The sequence below is a fragment of the Malania oleifera genome, chromosome 6, assembly GCF_029873635.1.
Source record: "Malania oleifera isolate guangnan ecotype guangnan chromosome 6, ASM2987363v1, whole genome shotgun sequence".
In the NCBI taxonomy this organism is placed as follows: domain Eukaryota; kingdom Viridiplantae; phylum Streptophyta; class Magnoliopsida; order Santalales; family Ximeniaceae; genus Malania; species Malania oleifera.
Window position 1 is genome coordinate 25,313,638 of NC_080422.1, and position 26,102 is coordinate 25,339,739.

At 36.0% G+C, this 26,102-nt stretch overlaps 1 protein-coding gene across 3 annotated transcripts in view; it reads right to left on the reverse strand.

Annotated features, from left to right (window-relative positions):
* Positions 1 to 26,102, reverse strand: part of LOC131158352 (topless-related protein 4-like) — a 64,810-nt gene that overhangs the window by 28,418 nt on the left and 10,290 nt on the right. For all 3 annotated transcript variants that reach the window (XM_058113158.1, XM_058113156.1, XM_058113157.1), the window contains exon 8: positions 1,036 to 1,148. In XM_058113158.1, coding sequence (XP_057969141.1) covers positions 1,036 to 1,148 — 113 coding nt within the window. The remainder of the gene's footprint in view (positions 1 to 1,035; positions 1,149 to 26,102) is intronic.

The window sequence follows — 26,102 nt, forward strand, 5'->3', positions numbered from 1 at the left end:
ACCAACAGTGTGCTTCAATTTGGTGAGTGGATGAGCTTGAGATGGCCTCAACTTATACTACTACTTGTCGATGGAGAGGGATAAGAATTTTCATAGGCATCACGCTTAACCCTCCTATGAACCAACCATGGACGGCCCAAAAGGATATAGACAAATCTTGAGAGGAAGGATATCACATTGCACTGTCTCTAAAATTGAATCAACCTTGAAGGTAAGCAAGCAACGAACCAAGCAATTGGATGGATTACTTTGACCCAATTTGGGACCAATTTTGAAGAATAGGATCAAAGTATTGTTGGGTCCTTCACTCTACACCCGAATGTGTTTAGTTTTCTTGCACTAAGCTTGTGTGTTTTTGAGGGTTTGTTTGTAACAGATGTATTTTTTAGGGTTCTTCTGAAATTTCATGTACCTTGAAGGGTTCAAGTGTACTTTCTTGTACTTTAGGCCTTCTTATAAATACAGTGTGAAAGCCATGTAGCCATGAAGCCATGTAGAAGTTATTTTTTGTTGAATTTGAATCAAAGTGAACTCGGTTTCTTTCTGCCCATTGTATCTCCATTCTTCTTCTTCCTTCCTTTTTCCTTCTTTCTTCTTCCCCTCTCCTCTTCCAATTTCTCTGTTGGCAGTAATTCTCATTGCAGTTCTGTATTAAATCGTCAAACACCCAAACACAGTACGCACAATCTTCATCACATTCTCAGTCTGCCTCTGCCTTGGAACCGTATCCTCAATACAATGATAATTGGGTAGCAGCGATGTACGACCAAGTTTCTTCACTTGCAATGCAGTACCAAAGTGTGCAGAAATCTGATTCTTCTCTGCCATCACTATCTGGCTCCATGAAATCACCTTGCTGTATTCCTTCACCTGTACCTCAATTACCAGGAATGAAATCCCAACCAACTTATTGAATTCTTTCGCAAAAATTCATAAATAGCTCATAACAATGCAGAATATAACATTTCTAGACTCTAGATGCTAAAATATTTCCCTAACAAAATAGAGAAAAAGATAGAATGTAATCTAGTGTACCTCTTCCAATACCCCCAAAGTTCTTGATCTCTTTAGATGCTCAAGATTCGCAGTTTGATAGTCAATTGCTAGATTGTTATTTGGCGGAGTCCAAGCACGCTTCAGCATGGATGCTACCACAACAAATAAGAATAATGTGATGATAAGATCTGGCGTTAAAAATGTAATTGGAAAAAAAAAAAGCATTAGACTGAGGGAAAACATAAATCAGAAAAAATCAACCATATTGTTTGAACATGAGGAAGAGAAGAATTTCACCAAAATAAATAAATAAACAAGATGGCATTCATGATAAGTGTAATCATAAAGGATACCAAACAAAGCTTAGTCTGAACCTCATAGAAAAGGAGATTTTCTATAATGATCAATAGAAAAATACCGCATCCTGTCAACAACATAAAAAAAAATTGGACGAAAAAAGGGGGAAGAAAAAATTGTGTTCTTAACATGCTATCTCCTCATACATATGAAGAACTGACGAAAAAAGTGAGAAAGTTTACCAAGAAAAACTTGTGAAACTTAATTTCCAGGAATAAAGGCAGTTCCACTTGTTCTCATATGCTGTAATTATACTGATCATGTTCACATACAGAAAACTATGCTTAATACAAACTACGCTTACAAACTATGTTCGGTATGCAGAAAACTATGCTTACGAACAATGTTTGGTCATTGTTGTATAGAAAACTATGCTTAGAACCGATATTTGTAAGATTGATAGTCTAGTGGGCTTCTTTTCTTCATCTAAACAGTTAAATATTAAAATAGGGGTCAGAGGTGGGTTACATCTGCGTATGATCCAACTAGGCAAGCATTTACATCATTTTTTGGGAACTTTTTGGGAAGATCTGTATGCAGTTTTTGGGTTATGTTAACCTACATGGGTTTTTTTTTTCAGGTGGAAGGGGTGAATTATAATGTGGTGCGGTTCCTGGAGAAAAGAAAGAGGGAGGGAGGTTTTCTTCTAGCATGATTAATTATAATTTTATCAGGGAATGGGGATTGAGATAATTTCAAATGGATAATGCTCTGTTTTCTTGGTGAGTGGATGGGAGAGAGCGATTGCTAGATTAGAAGTTTTTTTTTTTTTTTTTTTTTTGGAGAGAGAAGAGGAAGATCCAAAACCTTCTTAAATGGTTTTGTCTAGTCCTGTGTCATCATTTTCCTGTTTTGTTGAAGAGTCAAAAAACACCAGGTGAGTCTTGCTTGTTTTAGGTTTGAAAATAATGTGACTGGGTCATAAATAATTTTTACAACTGGTCAGGTATACTGAGAATGAGGAGGTCAAATGGGGTTGCGAGGTTTTAGGTTTATCAAAAAGCTCAACAAGTTGAAGGAAGTGGTGAAGAAGTGGAATATTGAAAATTATAGACAACATAATTGGAAAAAAAAAAAAACCAAAAAACAAAAATAAAAACAAAACAAATTATTTTCGGAGATTTGGAGTTGCTGGATAGAAAGAGGTGAGGCCTCTTGTGAAGGAGGCAGCAGCTAAGGGGGTGGGTTTAAATACAGAATTAGATGATGTAATTTTTAGGAACTGATGAGTTGAAGGCAGAAGATGAAATATATGGGTTAGGAGAGTGATTGCAAGATGAAATTCTTTCATACTTTGGCTAATGGTAAGAGGAGGAAGAGTTTTATGAGGGAGTTGGTGGTTACTGATTTTTATGCAAATTATTTTGAATGAAGTTGAGAGTATGCCTACCATAGAGGAGTTGGAGTGAAGTCCTATTTATGTGAATCAGCAGTTTTGGTTGGAGAAAACTTTTGAGGAAAGTAAGGTTAGGCAGGTAGTGTTTAGGATGAATAAGGCACCAAGTCCTGATGGTTTTAATATGGTTTTTTCCAGGATTATTGGATGAGATTAGATTGGATTTGATGAAGATTTTTAAGGACTTTTTCTTTAATGGAGTTTTGGGTAAGAGTGTTAACTTTCATTACTTTGGTCCCAAAGAAAGGTCTATTAGTGTTGCTGATTTTCTGTCAATTAGGTTGGTTAATAATGTGTATAAGATCATTATATAGGTGCTTGTGAATGGGCTGAGTTTAGTCATAGGAGATGTGATTTCTCAGGCACAAAGTGCTTTTTTGTGGGGAACAGGCAAAATGCCGATGCCACTCTAGTGTCTACTGAGGATGTGGAGGAAGTGAGGAGTAAAGGGAGGGGTATTGTGTTCAAATTGGACTTTGAAAAGGCTTACGATCAAGTTAGTTGGAAGTTTTTAGATGAGGTTTTGGAAAGGAAACTTGGATAAGGGGTTTTTTTGTCTTATGCTTCCTTTTCTATTATTATTAATGGGGAGTCTAATTGTGGTTTAAGGCTTCAAGGAGTCTAAGGCTTGGATATCTGTTGTCCCAAATCTTGTTTGTCTTGGCAGTTGATTGTCTGATTAGAATGATAGATAGAGCATGATAGAAGTTTTGTAAGAGGTATTGGGGTGGATAGTGAGAGGAATCAGAGGATGATAGTGTCTCATCTTCAGTTTGCTGATGGCACTCTTTTTCTTAGCAGATCAGAATGAGTATTTTATAAAGAAATATTTGCTAGAGAAATCCCTCTTTGCTTTACCAAGGAAAACTGGGTTTGTCCGGGATTGGTGGAGGATACATTGTCTATTTCTTTTTCAGGGTTCTGAAGGAGCAAAGGTAAATCATCCCTATGGAGATGAGCATTGTATGCTAACCCCAAAAGAACTAGATTTCCTAAACAACATAGAGGAATGATGAAGGGAATATCTTATCGAGGCAATCATATTTGTTTCGGTAAATATGCTCTTCCAGCATTTGAACCTGCTTGGATTACATCTAGACAAATAGAAGCGGGACGATGAGCAATGGCGCAAAATGCGCGTCGGGGTGGAAAAATATGGGTACGTATAAGATTTAATATTTGGCTTCATTATGGGCTGTTGTTGTTGGCTGTTCCAAGGGTTGTGTGTTTTGAGGATGTTCGGCAGGATCAGCTCGCACTTTTATATCAATTTTTTTTTTTTTCTAATGTTGCTCTTTTTTTAATTTATTGGAGAATTTCTTATAATCCAGCCTTGCACATTATTTCTCTATTAATACTTTTCTTCTTTCGTTATTAAAAAATAATAATAATAAAACCCATAACCTCGACAAAAATATCAGCTGGGCAACTAGCTCTGAACATAATAAATCAAAATTTTATTCAATGCCCAGGCAAGAACAAAATGCCATAGGGAGTAACAATCATATTCATCATGATTCCAAAGAAATGGCAGTTCACATCAATATGAACAGTTCCTACCCAAAAGTCAGTTGAAGCATGAACCAAATAATTATCTAATCATTACACTATCTGCTCAACACCCCTTGTACAAGATGCATTGCCATCATCATTTAACTGGAGACAAGGATAACCAGTCAGCACATAAACTAGGGACTTAACCTCACAGCATACCAATATCCACAATTTATGGAGGGATGGGAAAAGGAAAGCCTTTAAGAGTTTAGAATTGCACGTATAGAAGCTTAAGGAGAAAGTGATGCATATATTATTTTTCTGGAGTTCTGAAAATTTTACACCAGGCCTCCATTCTTTGTTAAGATCTTTTTAACAGCCAATGGTTTTGTACTTCGGTTGGCACCCCAATTATGAAACACCCAGTGACAAGCACAAGATGTATGCAGCATTACCATGCTTGGAGAGACGCAGTTTCTATGGTTTGAATCTCTCCCTTCAAGTTTGGATGTAGCGCACTTGCCATTGGTCACAGAAGGGACAAAAATAAAACTATCCTTGCAGCCACAACTTGCTTCTCACTTCTGACTAAGTTTCACAAACACACAGCACTCTCTCTCTCTCTCTCTCTCACCCACACACACACAGAGCAGAAACATGCACATAGCACCAGAGAGACCCAACTCCATTTAAAAAAGGATCCTCCCTCTCTCTCTCTCTCTCTCTCTCTCTCTCACACACACACACAAGACAAGGCACAAACATGCACACAGTGCCAGAGAGACCCAGTTTCCAACTCCACATCATTTTAAAAACAATCTTATTTAACAATAATTTGTGACACAAACATAACTAGATTTCACTTTGTAACAACACTATGAAAGAAAAGGTGTATTCTAGGAGTCCACCATGTGTCCAGCCTATGGCAATTGAGTGTCAGCTAAATGTCCAAAATGATTACAGATACAAAAAAGAAAAACAACATTTCTAGAGTTCATCAAATGTGTCAAACGTGTTCAACAAACAAGCACCTTCTTTGGATTCAAAAGGCGAAAGAACACAACAAATACAGCAATCCGAAAGCCTCCAGGCACTGTAAAGTCACTGCCACCCCTGAACAAAACCTGCCAACTAGCAGGGGCTGCTGAAAAATCCCATAGTGGAAGGTGCAAGTATATCACAATCCCACATTGGACATGTCCTAGGGCGATCTTGGCCATATAAGGACAGATAGGGTTTCAACCTACAACCTTGTGATGCACAGACATAACCGCCACGGAGTTGGACCAAGACTCTTATATTTGGCATCAGAACCATCCTAGGGGTTCTGCCACATTGATAAGTCTTACAAACAGGTATGGGCCACTCCAACAAGAGCATCAGAGATCAGGCTGCATCAAAGATCAAATGGGATGATCCCGCATCCGGTGTGTACAAGGGAGATATTGGTCATGAGAAGTATTTAGGTTTCAACCTTATAAAGTGCCTTTTATGGGACAAAACCATGAGGCCCAAACAATACATCACCAGAGTTGGTCCAGGACCATCACACAGGGCTCTGCCCATGTTGGCCACCAAGTCTGCAGGTATAAGGATTCCTACCCCACAAGAGCGTCATAGGCAACAAGATCAGTTTCCACCCAAAAGTTTTGTTCAATCTGTGATATTAGATTGTCCAGAGAATTTCACGATGACAATGAAGGCATCCACTTCACAGATCACATGTCTGAACCCTTTGCATCTGCCACATCTAATTAATGTCCCTGTACCTCTGCACCTCGGTTTCCCTTTAACAATGATCAGGGCAGGATAAGTGGGAAGACCAAGCAATATAGCCATAGTCCATTGAAGGAGACTTGGTTTTGCTGGAAGAGAAAAGTTCAGCCATCTGCTGACTGCAGTAAAGAATGAAACTGAACACAAATAGAATTGGTTGAGAATCATTCTGCAAAATAATTTGTTTCCAAGTTCTGAATGGACAAAAAGGAACAGCAAAAAGGACCTTAATTTGAGTTGTACGAGGGGTGAACAAGGTGAATGACAAGATTCTCGTGAAGCCACGTATAATAAGACTCAATGAAGAAAATAGGGAGCCAATCATTAACAGTCAGCTGAATCCAGATGCCCTTGACAATGAGACAGTCACATAAAAGATGGATGGCGTCTCCCTCAAGATGGCCATATGAGAATTTTTATTTTATTTATTTTTTATAGCAGATGGCTGTATAAGAATCAAATGCCATCTTGGATATGATTCCTGTGAAACCTTGAGCAATTGGATAAAAGATCCCATTTAGCCACACTCTAGATAAAGATTTAATGCTGTGGCAACGTCAAGTTTTAATACTCCAGACTAGTTGGACTGGACAAAATCAAGAGATCAGCTTCTGTTAATAAAAGGTTATAGGCAGACTTGACAAGATTCTCCTGTATGATAGAACTTGTAATTATGTGATTCTCACATATTACACAACAATCCAGATCACTTTAGAGCCTTTGCCAACATAAATAAACCAAAATTGGACCCTTGACCATTCCAACTACCAACCTAATTAACTAATATGGTATATCTTTCCCTATCGGCACTTATATTTTTTAAAATTACACTTCCAAATTGGGCATAAAGGATAATTCCAAGACTAAAGTTGGATATGAGTTCCAATATGCTGGAAGTGAGAAAAAAACATGTCAGTCTAAGGTTAATTATGATAGAGGTTATCCTTTAGCATAGTGTCCGAATGGTATTGGCAACCCTTACTACAGCAACTAAAAGACCAGAGAAAGTAATCACAGGCCACTCCAACAACTAAAAACTGTCCCAACAACCTCAAAAACAATTAAGGACTCCCAAAATATTAAATCAAGGACATGGAACAATCTAAATAGGCCAACAAATCCTGACAAAGGGTTAAAACAAACCAAATTAAGCTTACCTTGCCAATAAAAACGGCTGAATAGGACACAAATGAGCCAAGCCATGTCAAAGCTAAGCTTGAGATCAACTCAAGATGAAGCCACCAAGCTTATTCCTTTAAGAAGGCCTGACAGAAGCAAGCCCATAAAAGTAGCAGATAAGATTCCAACAAAAAAGGGGAAATTATCCTAACCTAAAATTGCTGAGCGTTTCTCCATCCAAACTTTTAAAGGAGGTTTGGCTACACGTCAGGGATATGCAAGAGCATTTTTCTCATTACTTTGCACCAAATTTTCTAAAAATTATTTTTTTTCTGAAAAATAAAGAGCAGGAAGCATTACAAAGTGAACCAGGGAGAGCCAACCAATGTACAAAAGAGAACTTATTTTTACATAACAGCTATCAAGTAAATCTAAGATATTCTGTAGTGAGTGAACAGAGATACAATATATCAATAATAATTATTCTTCGCATAATAATTATTCCCTGTAGGATGATGGAACTAATTTTTAATTTTTGTTCAAAAACACATGCTAAGTTTCAAATATGACAATACTACTTATTTCCAACCACAAATATAAAAATCAACTCTTAATACAGCATGAGAATTTTTTTTAATCTCAGGCTTAAAAAGGCATGAGATTAATTACTCAATCTTCAAATACTCCAAAAGAATGCATTAACTTACAAAAAAATTGTTCTACTCATAAAGATGGAATGTGTGTGTGTGTATAGACATATAAACACACACACACACACACACACACACACACACATATGAAACAGAAACAATAAATTTGTAATGCATAGCATTCCTTATAAAGGGGAAAAAGAAACCCTTCCTCGTGTTGTTCTTTATTCAGTTAAAATTGAATTAACCAACTAAAATGACACATTTTTGTTACATTGATTTGGCATTTTTAAAATTCAGCTGGATTGGATTGAAAAAGTCAATAACCACAATCAAATTAACCATATAAAATTTTCCCCACCTTCGCCCTTTTATTGCGTAACACTCCAGAGTAGATCTCTCATCTCTCAAACTCACAAAGTGATCTAAAAGAACACTCAGATTCTCTATCTCTGGCCCTAGTTTACAAATACAAAAACTTAATTTGGTGGATCTTTTCGAATTTTATGATGTACGATTTCAAGGGTTTTGGTTTTTAAGCATTATTAGCTGGAGGCCCTAATGACAATGGATCATTCACGGTATTTTGTTGTCCTCCAATTAGAGTTGCGTTTGTTGCTTTTGCTACCAGAGCTGAGAACCAAACTGACAGAGTAAAAATCACTTTATCAATAATCTATAAAGAAATGATAGCGTAAATCATTTTATGGACAAATGTCCTTATTTTTTTAAAGTAAGATGAATAGTTTCTAAAATTAATTGAGTTAAACCATATTTAAATAAAATTACAATATTATTCAAATAAATAATAAAATCACTTCTAAATGATAAATATTTTTAAAAAATCATAACTTGAAAGTATTTTTCAAGTGACAAGAGTCAAATTTACTTGCAATCATAAATAACTCACTAATTGACTATTAGTTAAACAAAAACAGAATTTATAGAGATACAAGTTAATGAATTACAATTGTTATATGCAACTTGTACATAAAGGAATTGCATATCAAAGTTATTGAATTCTATTTCACAAGTCTTTTTATACCATGTTAGCATTATAATTTACATAATATTTCAGTATTCTACAAATCAAAAGCATGAATTTTTTTTTACAGAAAAATCAAAAGCATGACTCACAAACATGTAATACAAAGAATTTATATTATTCCTATAAAATAGTGAGATTTCAGGTTTTGGGAAGATTATTAAAGAGGGAAGACTTTATGGACTTGCCCTATGTATGCCCTTTTTTGGACTCTATAGTTCAAAAGGAACACAAGAATTTTCAAGGATCAGAAGACACCTCCAAATTTGCTTTAGGATAAAGTTACTTCTCTTGCTTCTTCCCGGGCTCATTCTTCTGAGATTTTTGGGGTTATTTCTGTCCAATCTTCAAAGAGATTGGAGAGCAGCATAATAAAAATTATTTGTATTTGCAGAGTATGCCTTATCCTCCATCTCTTGTACTATTTTAGTCTTTAATGGATTGATTGTTATCTTAAAAAAATAACTCCTCCAAAAAATTTGAATTTTGCATATTAAATTTCATCTTACCTATACAAACAAAAATAGAATTTACTTTTCAAATATTGAAAATTTCACATGCAACACACGTTAATCTTTAAAAAATTGAATAACTATAAAATCTATATAAAAATAAAAATATGTTAAAAATTTTCTATCTAAAAAACATCCTTTTATAAAATAATACTTCTTAACATTTTCAAAATACCTCGGACAAGTCTATCACATAATACATTTCTTTCAAAACATTAAATCTCCTTACCTATTCTATTAGTTTGAAATACACACACACATAATTTTCTATACATACAATAACTCGATATAAATTTACAAAGCTTTTTTCACATTGATGGAAATTTCTTATATAATATATTCATCTAATTTTCTCTTTTAAAATTAACATGATGTATTAGTAAATATATTACAAATAAACAACAACAAAACCAAACCTTAGTCCCACTAAGTGGGGTCGGCTATATGAATCCTTTTCTGCCAATTTATGCGATCATGGACCATTTCTTTTGATAGATTCAAGGATATTAAATCCTTACTCACTATCTCCTCCCAAGTTATTTTAGGTCTACCCCTACCCCTTCTACTGCCCCCCACAGTAACTAAGTCACTCTTCCTCACAGGTGCACTATAAGGCCTACGTTGCAAGTGTCCATGCCATCTGAGTCGTCCCTCCCTTATCTTATCTTCTATAGGAGCTACACCTAACTTACCACGAATATGTTCATTCCTTAATTTCTTTCAATGTTATACCACTCATCCATCTAAGCATTCTCATCTCGGCAACTTTTACATTTTGGATATTATGTTTCTTCGTCGCTCAACGTTCCGATCCATATAGCATAGCTAGTCTTATAGCTGTCCTATAAATTTCCCTTTCAATTTTAAGGGTATTCTACGATCACATAGCACACTTGAAGCACTTCTCCATTTTAACCAACCTGCTTTAACTCTATGCATTACATCATTTTCAATTTCTCCTTCAGCTTGCATAATAGATCCAAGGTATCGAAATCTACAAGTGTTATTTATTTCTTCATCATCGAGTTTAACTTTGTCTCCAATATTCCTCCTATCATTACTAAAAATACATTTCATATATTCTGTTTTATTTCTACTTATCCTAAAACCTCTAGATTCCAAAGCTTCTCTCCATAATTCTAACTCAGCCTCTACTCCGTCCCTAGTTTTGTCAATTAATACAATATCATCTGCAAACAACATACACCATGGAACCTCCTTTTGAATACTCTTAGTCAATTGGTCCATCACTAAAGCAAAAAGACAAGGACTCAAAGCAGATCCTTGATGTACACCTATGGTAATTGGAAATTCTCTAATTTCTCCATCTATAGTCCTTACACTAGTCATTACTCCATCGTACATATCCTTAATGACATCGGTATACCTACAACATACAACCTTTTTTTCTAAAACCCACCATAGAACTTCCCTAGGTATCCTATCATATGCTTTCTCAAGATCAATAAATATCATATGCAAATCCTCTTCTTTTCCCTAAACTTTTCCATTAATCTTCTTAAAAGATAAATAGCTTATGTGGTAGATCTCCCAGGCATAAAACCAAATTGATTTTCTAAGATCTTGGTTTCTAACCTTAATCTTTGTTCAACTACCCTTTCCCATAGTTTCATCGTATAACTCATAAGTTTAATTCCACGATAGTTATCAAAATTTTGAATATCTCCTTTATTTTTGTAATACCAAGACTTTGATACTTTTCCAACATGCATCTACCACTTCACCACATGTATTACAATATAAATTTATTTTATTATGCTCATAAAAATATGATAATTAAAAAATAAAAATATTACAATTTTGAGCTTTAAAAAAACTTCAATAAATTATTGCCATTTTTATTGAAGTCATATATTAAGAATAGCATATAAGTTAAAAAGAACACATGATGCACATTTATATTTACTAGATTATTTATGTGATGCCATATAAACATTAGAATTTAGTATTTATTATCATGCATAATATGTTTAGGTATAAAATTGCATAATTTTAATTAACCTGTCCTTCTCCAATCTTAACCCAACAACAACAACAAACCAAACCTTAAGTCCCACTAGGTGGGGTAGGTTACATGGATCTTTTCCCACCAATTTACACAATCATGGCAAATTCAAGTCTATTAAATCATTACTCACTATCTCATTCTGAATTATTTTAAGACTATCCCAACCCCTTCTACTGCACTTGACAGTAACTAATTCACTCCTCCTCCCTAGCACACTATAGGGCCTATGTTGTAGGTGCCCAAACCATCTGAGTCATCCCCCCCCCCCCCCAATCTTATCTTCTACAGGATTTACATCTTCCCTTAATTTATATTTTAACATTACACCACTCATCCACCATAGCATTCTCATATTGGCAACTTTTACTTTTTTGGATATGTTGTCTCTTAGTAGTCCATCATTCTAATCCATATAGCATAATTGAGCTTACAATCATCCAATGGAACTTCGTTTATACTTCAAGGGTATTCTATGATCACAGAGCACACTTAAAGCACTTCTCCATTTTACTGAACCCGCTTTAACTCTATGCATTACATCTTCTTCAATTTCTTCTTCAGCTTGCATAATAGAACTAAGGTATTGAAATCTACTAGTGTTATTGATTTCTTGACCATCAATTTAACCTTTTCTCCAATATTCCTCCTACTAGGACTAAAATCGCATTTCACATATTTTATCTTATTTCTACTTATCCTAAAACCTCTAGATTCTAAAGTTTCTCTCCATAATTTTCACTTAGCTTCTACTCCATCCCTAATTTCATCAATCAAGACAATATCATCTACAAACAACATACACCATGGAACCTCATGTTGGATTACCCCTAGTAGGTACATGACATCAATATATCTACTACATACACCCTTTTTTTTCCTCAAACCCACCATAGAACTTCCCTAGGTACCCTATCATACGCTTTCTCTAAGTTAATAAAAACCATATCCAAGTCCCTTTTCTTTTCCCTAAACTTTTTTCATTAATCTTCTTAAAAGATATATAGCTTCTTTACTAGATTTCCCAAAACCCAAATTGATTTTTTGAGACTCTCATTTCTAACCTTAATCTTTGTTCAACTACCCTTTCCCACAGTTTCATTGTATAACTTGTAGGTTTAAGTCCATGATAGTTATTACAATTTTGAATCTCCTTTATTTTTGTATATAGGTATTAAAATGTTTTTCCTCCGTTCATCAAGCATTTCTTAGTTTTATAATTGTGTTAAATAAATTAGTTAACCATATAATTCCCTTATCACCTAGGCATTTCCAAATTTCAAATGGGATGTTATCAGGTCCTATAGCTTTTCCATTTTTCATCCTTTTTAATGCAAACTTAACTTCATTAACTCTAATTTTACAAATAAAACACATGTTTTTAGCCTTTTCCTCATTTTTCAATTTTAAATTCAAACCCTTTACTTGGTTCTCATTAAATAGCTTATTAAAGTAACTTCGCCATCTTTCTTTTATGTCTTCTTCCTCAACCAAGACAATATCATCCCCACATTTTTATACATTTTACATTATCTAAGTCCTTGCTCTTCCTTTCTCTAGCTTTAGCAAGTTTCAATATGTCTCTTTCCCTTTCTTTTGTGCATAATCTAGCACATAAATTGTTTAACTTCACTGACGGTCTTTATTGCATCTTTTCTCACCTCTTTATAATTTTCAAAGTTTTCCATGCTTCTACATTTTTGCCATATTTTATACCAAATTATTTTTGTCTTTATAGCCTTTTGGTCATCTTGATCCCACCAACAACTTTTTTTTGCTACCGAGAATCTTCCTTTTGATTCACCTAAAATCAATTCTTCTATCTTTTTAATAGATCTAGCTACCCTACTCCAAATAGTGTGTATTTCTACACCATCCTCTATTGTCCCAGCACCATCTTTGATCATTTTATCTTTAAATTTTATTATATTTTCTTCCTTTAGGTTCCACCACCTAGTTCCCTTGCACTAAATTATATTATCCTTTCTCTTTTATTTTTCAATACATATATCTAACACAAACTCTATTTCTTGTAGTAAGATTTCACTTGGGATAACTTTAATCCTTACATGACAAATGATCTACCCTCCTAGTTAAGAAAAGATCTATTTGACTTTTATTTTGTCCACTCTTGAAGGTTATTAAGTGTTCTTCTCTCTTCTTAAAGCAAGTATTCATTCTAATAAAACCACATAACATAGTGAAGTCTAAATGTATCCATTCAAATATGTTCCTATGAATATCTTCTTAGTCCCTAATATCCTTGCATAATACTATCTACATCTTCCCAAAATTGTCTCTTAAGGTTTTTTGTTAAGCCTATTTGAGGAGCATAAGCAATAATGACATTTATTATCTCTTGGCCTAAAACCATCTTGATTTTTATGATTCTATCCCGAATCATTTGACATCTTGATGGAAGACCATCTACACCCCTAGGCCGCCCAGTCAACACATGTATCCTAGGCATAGGTTGAAGAAGGTTTAGGAAATAGTGTTTGTATGGAGGACCTATCTTCGTATTTTTTTAGTGACTTCCTATAGTATTTTGTAATTATGGATTTAGTTGGGTTATTTTTGTAAATATGTGTTAGTTGTAGTAGTGCAAGTTGACTGTTGATGTACGGTTATTACTTTGAATCAGACAGTTTCCCTCTCTCCGTCTCTCCTCCTCCTCTTCCTAATTCTCTAATTTTCTAATTCTCTCAATTCTCTCTCTATATCTAAATTCTAATGCTTCCCTACATCAAATCAACATCAAAGCCCAACCACAATCACCATGCAGCCACTCAAAATTGCAGAGAATTGTTCATCTGCAACTTCTCAGAAAATTACAATTGTGCCCCTAAGTTATCCACTTTCTAGGTCTTTTTTTGTCACACCTCCATCACCATTAAAATCAGACACCACTGAAACCCCCTCCCAAGAATTTACACCTCCACCCAACAAGAGGTGTGGTCCCACGCACCACTTGAAGCAGCCCAGCCAACTGCCACTCAAAGTCTCCCATTCCTGCATTCTCCCTGATACACAGCCACCCTCACTGGAATCTCCACCCCCACACCCCACCGCCCCAATCTATCACAGACGGAACAACATCACAAGAGGCCCATCACCAGCAGATCATAAGCTCCACGTGCCAGCCACACGCATGGGCTTCCTTGTTTTGCCTGGACTCATTATATTTTGCTTCCAGCTTCAAGAAGCTGGATTTTCTCTTGATATTTTGAAGTTTTCTGAGTGAAAACTGAATTATCAAGCTTGGTTCACATTTCTAAGGTCAAATCAGCCTAATCTTGATCTGCCAAAGTAAATTCTTGAGTTCTGAAGCCTTGACAGCATTCAGATTGAGGCCCAGCTGTTGTTCAAAGGCTGTTTCTTGACGGTCTGAGAGTAGGGGTTGACAAGTTGCTCGACTTACTTTGAGAATTTGATAGTCTCAATTTGTGCTCAAAATCTTTGGGAAGGTAACCAAATTCTCACATTTTTCTAGAGTAATGTTTGTATTATTAGGGAAAATTTGTAATTGCATAATTCCAAGTTTTTTGTTATTCCAAGTTTTTCGTTACCATTTGAAAAAAATAAATAAATAAATTTGATCCGTCCTTTGCCTCGTGAGTTCCCCTAGTTTATTCATCATTTGAATCCTTGTTCATACCCATACTAATTCATTCCTTGTTACCGTGTTGCGTGAGACCATGTCAATTCAAATGCATTATATTCTATAGCTTCATGTGTGTGCATTGTAGTAATTTTAGGATTCATATCACTCATAGTCAAGTCTATCTTCCTCAACATCATTGCGCCATATTGCATTAACCATGGTTACCAACAAAAACATTGAAACCACTGAACTTGCACCAAATGATAACTAATCCTTGTCTGTCCAACTAGGTACTCTTCAGGAGTCCATGGACCAAAAATTGGAGCACCTTGCAACACAATTTGACCAAGTCATGAAGATGTTAGGTAAAAACCCTATTGTAGATGATATAGAACCATTAGTTAAGCACCTTAATGAGCCCCATATTCAGTAAGATCAGCCCAGGGTATTCTCCCTACTCCAGGAGTTCTTCGAGGACCTCACAATATGAGTCAAGTTCCAAAATAGACAGATAGGTCAATTCAACGCCTCTAGCCTCAGGTCAATCTAGAGTCTACGTTTAAAGTAGGTAACCTTAAGGAGTTTAATGATCTAACACACCAAACTAACTCGAGGCATGCTCCACATTCCCCTAGGCAAGGTTGGGAGGCCTATAGAGATGCTACAAAAAGGGTCAACACAGACGGTGCGGCTATGATGAGAAATTAGACACGAGCTCCTTTTAAGCCTGGGTATTGAAAATGGAGGATTTCTTTAACTAGTACCATATACGGGGCGAGGAAAAAATTCAGTTTTCCAAGACCAAATTTGTAGAACTAGTGAAGAAGTGTTGGCAAACTATGCAACAAATCCTAGAATGGTTGGGTGAACCTCCTATTACTTGGCAGGAAGCGAGATATTGTTCAGTGAGCTTTTGAACCATAAACAAATCACTACCGAAGCCATCTACATTGATCAATTTGAGAAATTGATGCTTAGGAATGACATTGCTGAGGTCACAGTCACACCTCATGTTGTGGCTAGGTTTGTAAATGGTCTTAATGAAGATGGTAGGCAAGAGGTTGAATTGTTCTCACAACTTTTGAGGTAGCTTATCAGAAAGCTCTTGTCATCAACAAGTACCTCAAGATCTCCCGTCGGTCTTCATCTCAAGTGAGTGAGTCTCGCAACTCTCATCATTCCAAATCATTTCCTAAGTCTAGGCCTACCATCCCTTAGTCTACCCCTCGAAAGAGTTTTGCAAAGCAGATAGAGTCACATCATGTTGTTCACTCTAGTGAACCTAGTATTCCTTAGGCTAGTAGCTCATCTGTACAGTGTCATCATTGCCACACTAGAGATCATATTGCTGCCCGTTGTCCCCAGCGAGCCTTAGCTTTAGAGCGTGAAACTGATGATCTATCTAATTGGAGGATCAGGTTGTAGATGTTGTTGAGTCTCAAAAGATGAGGGTAAGCCTATTGATGATTTAAGGAGGATGACCACCATGTTAGTGTGGTTAGGGGTGTCTTATCCACTACCATTGATAGTGACAAGTGGAAATAGACCACCATTTTCCACATTTTCATTCGTTGTAAAGATAGGACATGTAAGTAAGTTATTGATGGGAGTAGTAGCATGAATGTGATCTCCAAGGCAGCTCTAGGAAGATTGAACCTTAAGGAAGAGCCAAACCCTCATCCTTTAAGATGAATTGGATAAACAGGACAAATCTACCAGTTACCGAGAGTACCCATCCAAATGGAAGATTATAAGGATAAGGTCTATTGTGATGTACTCCGGATGGATGTGGCCAATGTCTTGTTAGGGCGACCAAGGTTATTTGATCATGATGTAACCAATCATGAGAGGGAAAACACTTATATGTTCAGGCACAAAGATAAGAATATCATTTTGACCCATACCAAGCTCACTCCGAAGGATCCTAAGAAGCAAGATAGTCCTTCCAGTCCCAATTCAAGAACCATTCACTTGGTTGATTATAGGCTTTTAAGCAAGAGCGCTTAGAAAACATGTGCATTTTTTAGCATTCATCATTCAAGAGGTTCCTTCTAACTTCTAAGGATCAAGAGTTTTCATACGAGTACCCACCTGAGGTAGGAGAGTTTCTAGTTGAGTTCTTTGATGTTGCACCCAGTGAGTTACCTAGTGAGCTACCACCTATGCGCGATATTCAGCATGTCATAGATCTCATTCCAAGTTCACAATTACCTAACTTGCCACATTATAGGATTTGTGACATGCCCTAAAGACATGTTGAATTGAATAGACAAGTAAGAGAACTCCTTGACAAGGGTTTCGATAGACATAGATTTAGTCCATGTGCAGTAGCAGACTAGAAATATCCTTTGACATGCTAGCTGGCTCTAGTTGGTACTCTAGAATTCACTTGATCCGTGGGTATCACCAAATTAGAAATAGACCTGGAGATGAGTGGAAAACAGCTTTTAAGGCCCGAGATGGTATATTTGGGTGGTTGGTCATGTGGGTTATGATCATGGTTTTAAATAAAGGCCACGACCATTATGTAACGTCGTTACGTAACGGTTTTTTGGGTTGCCGATACCGTTACACACCGCGAAATTGGTGTGAAGAAAAATCACGGCCGTAGCGACCGTTACGGACCACGACCATTACGTAAAGGCCGCTACGGCCGTTATGTAACCACTACAAGACTGTTACACCAAAAAATTTATTTATTTTTTTTACTTTTTCTTCTCACTTTTTCCCTCACATAAATCATTCTCAATATACCATGTGGCGAGAGGGGGAAAGATTATAATGAGGATGACAATGATACAAAGTTTACTATTTCTTTAAATACTCACAATAGACGCATTAATTAACAATTTGAAAATACTAATTAGGAAAATATTTTATTTTGATAATATTAGTAATGCGATATTTATGTTTTATATTTTTCAACTTCAACCATCTTTCTTTTCTAGCTATTTTATATTTGTATTATTTGTATGTCTTATGTGTCTCATAGATTAATGGAGTGTATAATGTATTTTGTTCTATTAATTAATTTAGCACACATAAGAATTTATTACAGATAAGAACAATGAGAAGTATAAATGCACACACACACACATGTAATTTTTCTATCAATGGTGGTTTAAAACAAATGTGAACTTGTTGCCTTAACCAAAGAACTTAGTTACTTTAACTAAATGATCCAAAATACACAAACTATTTCTAAGAAGGGCTAAAAGCTTAAAACATGCTAATATGCACAAGGTTGTGCATGCTTCAAAAAAATTCACAACTGTTACACCCGCTTCCCATTATGTAACATCCGCTACTCCTGCTTCCCGTTACACCCGTTACCATTACGTTACGCTACCCGCAGCTGCGATTTAAAACCATGGTTATGATACATTTTCTGCAGCCATTCATAGGAAAGTTCCTAGGCAAACAAAAGATGATTAAAGCACCTATACCTAAGCATTTGCACTTTAGTAGAGTTTTTTATGTGGCTTGTGATGCCTCTGGGGTAGGTATAGGTGGGGTCCTAAGTCAAGAGGGACACCCTATAGCATTTAAGTGAAAAACAATCAAATGCCAAATAGAGATATAACACATATGATAGAGTTCTGCTATAGCAGGATCCCTCCAAACATTGGAGATACTACTTGTTACCCCAAGAGATTTTAATCTTCTCTAACCACCTTGCCTTGCTATATCTAAGCTCATAGAAGAAGTTATGCGAAGCATGCTAGTTAGGTAGAGTTCCTCTACGAGTACACTTATGTTGTTAAGCATCGTTTCAATGTCGAGAATAAAGTGCTTGATGTCCTTAGTAGGGTAGCAATTAGCTAGTTATTTCTACATACCTTGAGAGTCAAGGTCATTGGGTTTGATCACCTAAAGAATGAGTACTCTACTATTCTTGATTTTGAGCTTATCTTTTAGGAGGTGAGTGAAGGATACCTATTTAGAGGTACTAGGTTATGCATTTTTCATACTTCTTTTAGAGCTATTTTAGTTTGGGAATTGCATGTCAAAGGGTTAGTTGGTCACCTAGGGAGGGATAAAACCATTGCCTTAGTGGAGGATAAGTTCTACCGACATTCCATAAATAGGGATGTTGCTAGGATAATGTCTCAATGTTGCATTTATCAGTTAGCCAAATCTAAGAGGCACAACACTAACCTTTATACCCTTTTGCCATTGCCACACATACCTTGGAGAGACCTACAGCATGGATTTTGTTCTTGGACTCCCTAAAATAGTCAGGGACATGATTCCATATTTGCTGTTGTCGATAAATTCTCCAAGATGGCACATTTCATCCCATGTAATAAGACTTCTAATGCATCTCATGCAGCTAATTTTTCTTTAAAGAGGTCATCAAATTACATGGTGATGCAGTCTAAAAAGAGATGTGTTATGTTGAAGAGACGATTATATCATTTGCAAACATATCTGGGTGGGGCTTAAATATATGACAGGGCTGCCTGATATTGTAATCATTGTTGATCAGCAAGAAGAATATACAACCTTTCGAGAATGTATCGCTTTGGGAATTCCAATGATTTGTTTAATTGATACAAATTGTAACCTAGACCTCACAACATTCAATTCCGACGAACGATGACGCTATAACTTCAATCCCATTAATTCTTAACAAATTAGCATTCGTAATTTGTGAAGGTCATTGTAGCTATATAAGAAATCTTTAATTAATAATAAGATGAATAAATTACTTTGGCAACTCCACCGATTTACGAAACCCGTTACTATTCTTGATCTTGAATTTCAAAAAAAGAGATTAAAAAAGAGGATATTACATGATTAGTTAGTATCCAGAATATAAGATTCTAATAGGCAAGCCAAGAAAGAGAAGTTGAACCAAAATAATTTTTTTTAGCATCAAGGTTCTGCTGCCATGGAGAAATTAGAAGAGAGGAAGTGGAATGGAGGAGAGAGGAGATACCAAGGGGAAAATCACGTTCAATTTCAATTCAAATTCATCAACAACTGTCTGTATCATGAATTTCACACACTATTTATAAGAAAGCATCTAAACACATGAAATTACGAACGTGCCCCTAAAACTATATAGCATTACAAACATGCCCCCTAGAATACACAATTACTACAAACAAGCCCCCAACATACATAATTCTAACACAAACAAACTACACACACATACTTAAACAACTAACTAACTAAGCACATTTGGGTTTCAAACCCAATATACCATTCACCTGACTTTTTGACATAGGCCTCCTAATTGGGTCAAAATGATCCATACAAATACCCATTTCTTGTCCTAGATCAATTCCCTCCTTCCGAAAAGAACTCGACACCTTCAAGTTGAGGGAAGTATCAAGGAGTCCATCACCATAAATAGAGTCATCTCGTTTCATAAGAAAGGAACCAGCAGTATGCTTTAATTTGGTGAGTGGAAGAATTTGTGATGGCATCAACTTATACTTCTTGTTATCAATATAGAGGGAATAAGAATTCTCACATCCATCATGCTTCACCTACCTATCAAATACCATGTTCGGCCCAAAAGGATATGACGAATTTTGAGAGGAAGGATATCACATTGCACTATTATTCATCTAAGCAATTTTGTATGGTTCAGGATGAGGCTCAACTTCCAAATTTTTAAATTCTTCACAACTTCTTCAAAAACTACGGGTTTGTATGGTATCATTTCTGTTTTCTGTTTTCTGTTTTCTATAGAAACAGATTATATAAATGCATTTGTTTTATGTTGTCAGTTTTCTATTTATGTTGCCGGTTTTATGTAGTTTGTCAAAAAAACTAGATTTTATGGTTTTCAGTTGTTTTGGCAACCTGTTGCCAAAAATTTTAATATCCAAAAACAATTTTAGATTAAATTATTCATTTTATACACTTTTAAATTAAAATCAAAATTAAATGATCATATGAATTTAAATATAATTAAAAGAAAATATACATAATTTCAAAAAAATATTAATAATTCCAATTACAAAATGCTTTTACTATTTTTCAATTGTAATGTTAAAATAAATTTTTTATTGTAAAGTAAAATTTGAAAGTAAAACAATTAAGTAAAATAATTATAATAAATTTTATTTTTATTATAGTACTTTTTAATGTGTATTATTTGTAATTTTATTACTTTAATCATATTTTTATAATATTATTTGATTTAAAGATGAATATTAACATTTTTAGTTAATTTTTTAATTTGTGTTAGTTTTATAAATGTTAACCAAACAAGTTGCTAGTTTCTAGTTTTTAGTTTCTATTTCTGGTTTTTGGTTTTCATTTCTCTAATTTTTGACAGTGATACCAAAAGGTCCCTACATTTGTGCAACTACCAGGATCAATAACCAACGTACAAAGCTGTTTTTGGCATATCACTTGAGTTTGAAGGATGTTGGTCTGCCTCCAATCCTCTGTCTCTTTAACCTTGTGGGAGGAGAGCATATGTTGAAGCACTAAACAAGTTTTCAAATTGCCATCATCATCTAAGTCACTTGGAATTTCTGTTTCAACTTCAACTACTTTAGTATCACCATCTTATTTCTTCTTCTTTTTCTGCAACAGCCATGAATTGGTTTGGAAATTGTCTAGCTCGATGTCCAAAACCTTGACATTTAAAGCATTTGAGTGATGGTTGGCTCTTAGTAGTTGTTCCAAAATGCTTAGGAGTCTTCCAAGAGGTATTAGTCTTAGGAGTCTTCCAAGAGGTACTAGTTTTCCAAGAGGTATTAGTCTTAGGAGTCTTCCAGGAGTCTTCTCTCGTACAACTCCACTAGTACTCTTCTCAAACCAAAGGGCTGATGTAGCTCTAGGAGGATTGCGTTGCATGTCCTCCTCAATTTGAGTGCCAACCTGTGCTGCATCCCCTACTGTAATGAGATGACATGCAGCAAGTTTGAAGGCAATAGCTGGCTTCAACCATTTTCTGTAAAAAGGTATCATCCTCGTTCCTTTCTATATCAGCACAAAGTAGCCATATGAAAGAATCTGCTAGTGTACTCCATCACTATCTTTTCTTCTTGCTTCAAATCAAAGAGCTGGAGATGAACACGCTGCTAATAATTTGGAGGCACAAATTGCTCCTGCATGGCTCGCTTCATCTCATCCCACATTGCAATCTCACCAAATCTCCTACTTCTAAAAATCTCCCTTTGTTTAATCCACCAAATTCGAGCAGTGCCCTTCAATTTTGATTCAGAAAAGTACAATTTTCTAGCCTCATTCATGTCATACCATCAGAAATAGTAGTCCAAAGAACACACCCAATCATCAAATTCAGAAATAGTACTCCAAAGAACACACCCAATCATCAAATTCATCAGGAGAACCCCATTAAAATCTGAGACTTCTGGTTTAATTCCCCTAGTCAAATGAGTATGTCGGCCCTCACACAACTCAAATGCATGAGGAACAGCAGCTATTCCACCATCTTGTTTGGTGGGAAACTCCATGGGCCTTTTACCTAAGACTGCAACTTCAGTAGTTAGACTATTCAAAGCACCAGTTATAGTGGTTATAGTGTCCAAAGCATTTTCCATGTTTTGTATCCTACCGGATAACAACTCCACCTTTGCAGACAATTCAACATCAGTCAGCATGATGCAATTATATGATGCAAATCACAAACTTCACTTTCAATTATTTAAGAACGATCTTCAAGTCACCTTTAACCTTGAGTATCACGCAGAAATGAAACAAATTCACTAGCAGAACTCACAAATGCAGCAATAAAACCTGATATTTTATGCGAGCGGGCGGCGGCAATTTCTTGCTTCTCATAGCAAATTATCACACGTACTTGCACAATTTCAAGTTCGGAACCAAAACATGCTGCAAATCAAAACATCATGAGAAAACACCAATTTCTCATAGCTGGACCAATTTCTTGCGGTTCTGGCAGCAGGAGGGAAGTTTAGCAGAATCAAGGTTATAAATTACAGTAGCAGCTAGCGTAGCATAACTGTAATCAGTGTGGCAGGAAGCGGGAGTAGCGGATGTTACATAGTGGGAAGTGGGTGTAACGGCCTTGAATTTTTTTCAAGCACACACAATCTTCTGCATATTTTTATATTTGCATGTTTTAAATTTTTAACCCTTCTTAGAAAAAATTTTAGTGTATTTTGGATCCTTTGGTTCAACTAACTAAGTTGTTTGGTAAGGACAAGAAATTTACATTTGTTTTACACCACCATTGACATAAAATTATGTGTGTATTTTCACTTAATCATTATTCTTACGTGAGATAAATTAATTAATAAACAAAATACATTATACACTCCATCAATCTATTAGACACATAAGACATACGAATAATACAAATATACAATAACTAGAAAAGAATAGAAGGTTGAAGTTGAAAAATATAGAACATAAATATCAAAGTGCAAACATTACCAAAATAAAACATTTTTTAACAAATTACTATAATCATTGTTTATTAATGCATTTCTTGCGAGTATTTTAAAAAATTTTGTATCATCATCGTCTCTCCACATAGTATATTGAGAATGATTTATGAAGGATGGGGGGACAAAAGCGAGAAGAAAAAGTAAAACTATATATATATATATGCTGTAATAATCCTATAGCAGTTATGTAAGAGCCTAGCAGCCTTTACGTAGCGGTCGCGGTCCATAACTGCTACAACAGCAGTGATTTTTCTTCCCACCGATTTCACAGTATGTAATGGTGTTGGGAACCCAAAAAATCGTTACATAACAGTCACAGCCGCTATTTAAAACCATGAGCAGAATACCACTCGCAGTCATCGGCGTGTGGAGCACAAGAGTTGCCTACGGCAACTTTCCAGCAGTGATTTTTGGGGCGAAGGGAAATCAAGGAATGGGAAGTACAATGGTGTTGGTGGTGTGATGAGAAAAGCACAGGAGCATAGGGTTTTCGAAATGCCGACGACGAGAGATGTTTTGGCTGGCGCGAGAGGTGTCCTTCAGTGATCGGACATCGATGAAAATTCGAGGGGAAGAGTTTCAGGGGGTTCTGTTTTTTGTGATGTGGGTGGTGTTGTAAAGTCTAAGGGATAAATTAGGGTTTCAAAAAACAGGACACGAATGGAATTTTCTGAAAAGTTCAGAAACAGCTTTACTATGGTTTTTTTATTTTTATTTTTTTTTAATACTGGGTTTCAGAATAGAAAACCAGAAGTTTGAATCAAAGAGATAGGAGAGAGGGAGAAGCATAGAATGAAGATGACAATGGAGAAGGGAGAAGAAGGAGGGAAGAGGAAGAACAGAGAATCAAAATAGAAAAAGGAGAGATCAGATCAGCAAACAAGAAAGGTAAGAGAATTGAGAGAAATAAGGGAATTATGGGGAGATAAACATAAGAAGAGGAGAAGAAGAGAAGAGGAAGAGAAATAGAGAATAATAAAGAGGGCAGAAAGCTCCTGGGCAGCAGGGAGTTAAGGACAGAACGGAGATCAGAACAGAGAAAAGAAAGAAGAAGAAGAAGTGAGGGAGAATGGGTGAACTGAAATGGAAAAATGGAGATTGTGGTTGAGCACTAATACCAAATGATGCAGGGGCAGCATCAAGGTTCTGCAGCCATGGTAAAATTAACAGAGAGGAAGGAAGGGGAAGGGAGGAGAGAGGAGATACTGGGGGGAAAACTCACGTTCAATTCTGATTCAAATTCATCAACTGCCTAAATCATGGGGTTCGCACACTACTTATAGGAAAGCCTCTAAACACATGAAATTACACACATACCCCTAAAACTACATTGCATTACAAACATACCCCTCAAATACAAAATTACTACAAACAAGCCCCCAACATACATAATCCTAATACAAGCAAACTACACACACATACACATACTTAAACAACTAACTAACTAAGCACATTTGGGTTTTGGACCCAGTAAACCATTCACCCTACTCTTTGACATAGGCCTCCTAATTGGGTCGAAATGATCCACCGTTTTTTGTCCTACATCACATGGGTTGCCAACCTCCACAGTGTCTAATTAGGATATCAAGTTCTCTAGCTACTTTTGGAACACACTTTGGAAAATGTTTCGGATTCACTTGTTGTTTGCTTCCATTTGACACCCCAAACTGATGGTCAGATTGAGGTTGTAAACCATAGTCTTGGTAAAATACTTAAGTGTTTTGAGTTTGCTTATAATAATTTTATGAATTGGTCAACAGGTAAGGGTCCTTTTGACCATGAACCTGGTTACAAACCCCATGCACTCATTGATCTTGTTCCTTTGCCACCAAATGCCCATATTTTTTAGTCTGTTGAGTCTTTTGTTCATCACATTCATAAGTCACATGCTAAGGTTAGGCAAAAAAAATTGCAATGAGTAAAGTGGATTACACTTGCTACATATCTGCATTGTAGAGCTAGAGACTTAGTTGGCCTAACAAGGCTTCATCTCGTTTTGATGATAACAAATCAAGGTTACTTAACATGTTTGTTTAAGTTAAGTTTCAGGGCTTAAGTGTTTTTATGAAATCAAGTGATTATGTTTGAAGAGCTTGAATGAAGTCAATACTTAAAGCCATGAGTCATGATGGATATAAAGCATATTAAAGAATTGGTTAAAGCTTGGACAAAGCGTTGAAGCTATACGACATGAAGACGTAGGCACTTAGATAATTTTAATCTTGTTAAAGTCTCATGTAAGTACTTCAAATTTCAATAATGACGATTGAAGCTCTTAGGAAACATTATGGACTTAGAGACCTGTTTTTTAAACATGGAAAATATTTTCATAAAGTCTAAAATAAGCCTTTAGTTTGCCATTTGATGCTCATGTAGATTCAAAATTTCCTGACCCTCCGTCCATTTCCCAACCACAAGAAACAGCTTGGATGACAATTTTGTGACGTCTCCTCATGGTGGATTTCGTCACTGCTTGGTTCAATGGAGAGGTCCTCTCGAGTCAAATGCTACATGGCTTGCCGAGGATGATGTTGATGATAGTGCTCCTACTTGCTGGCCTCATATTTGCAGTCCCACTCTGCCGAGCAGTGTTCCTTTCAGCTGGAGGAGACTGATGAAGCAGCACCTACATCCCCTACCCTAGGCTGCTCATTCGACACGTGTTTTAGGCATAGGTTTAAGAAGGTTGAAAAAATAGTGTTTGTATGGAGGACCTCTTTGTACT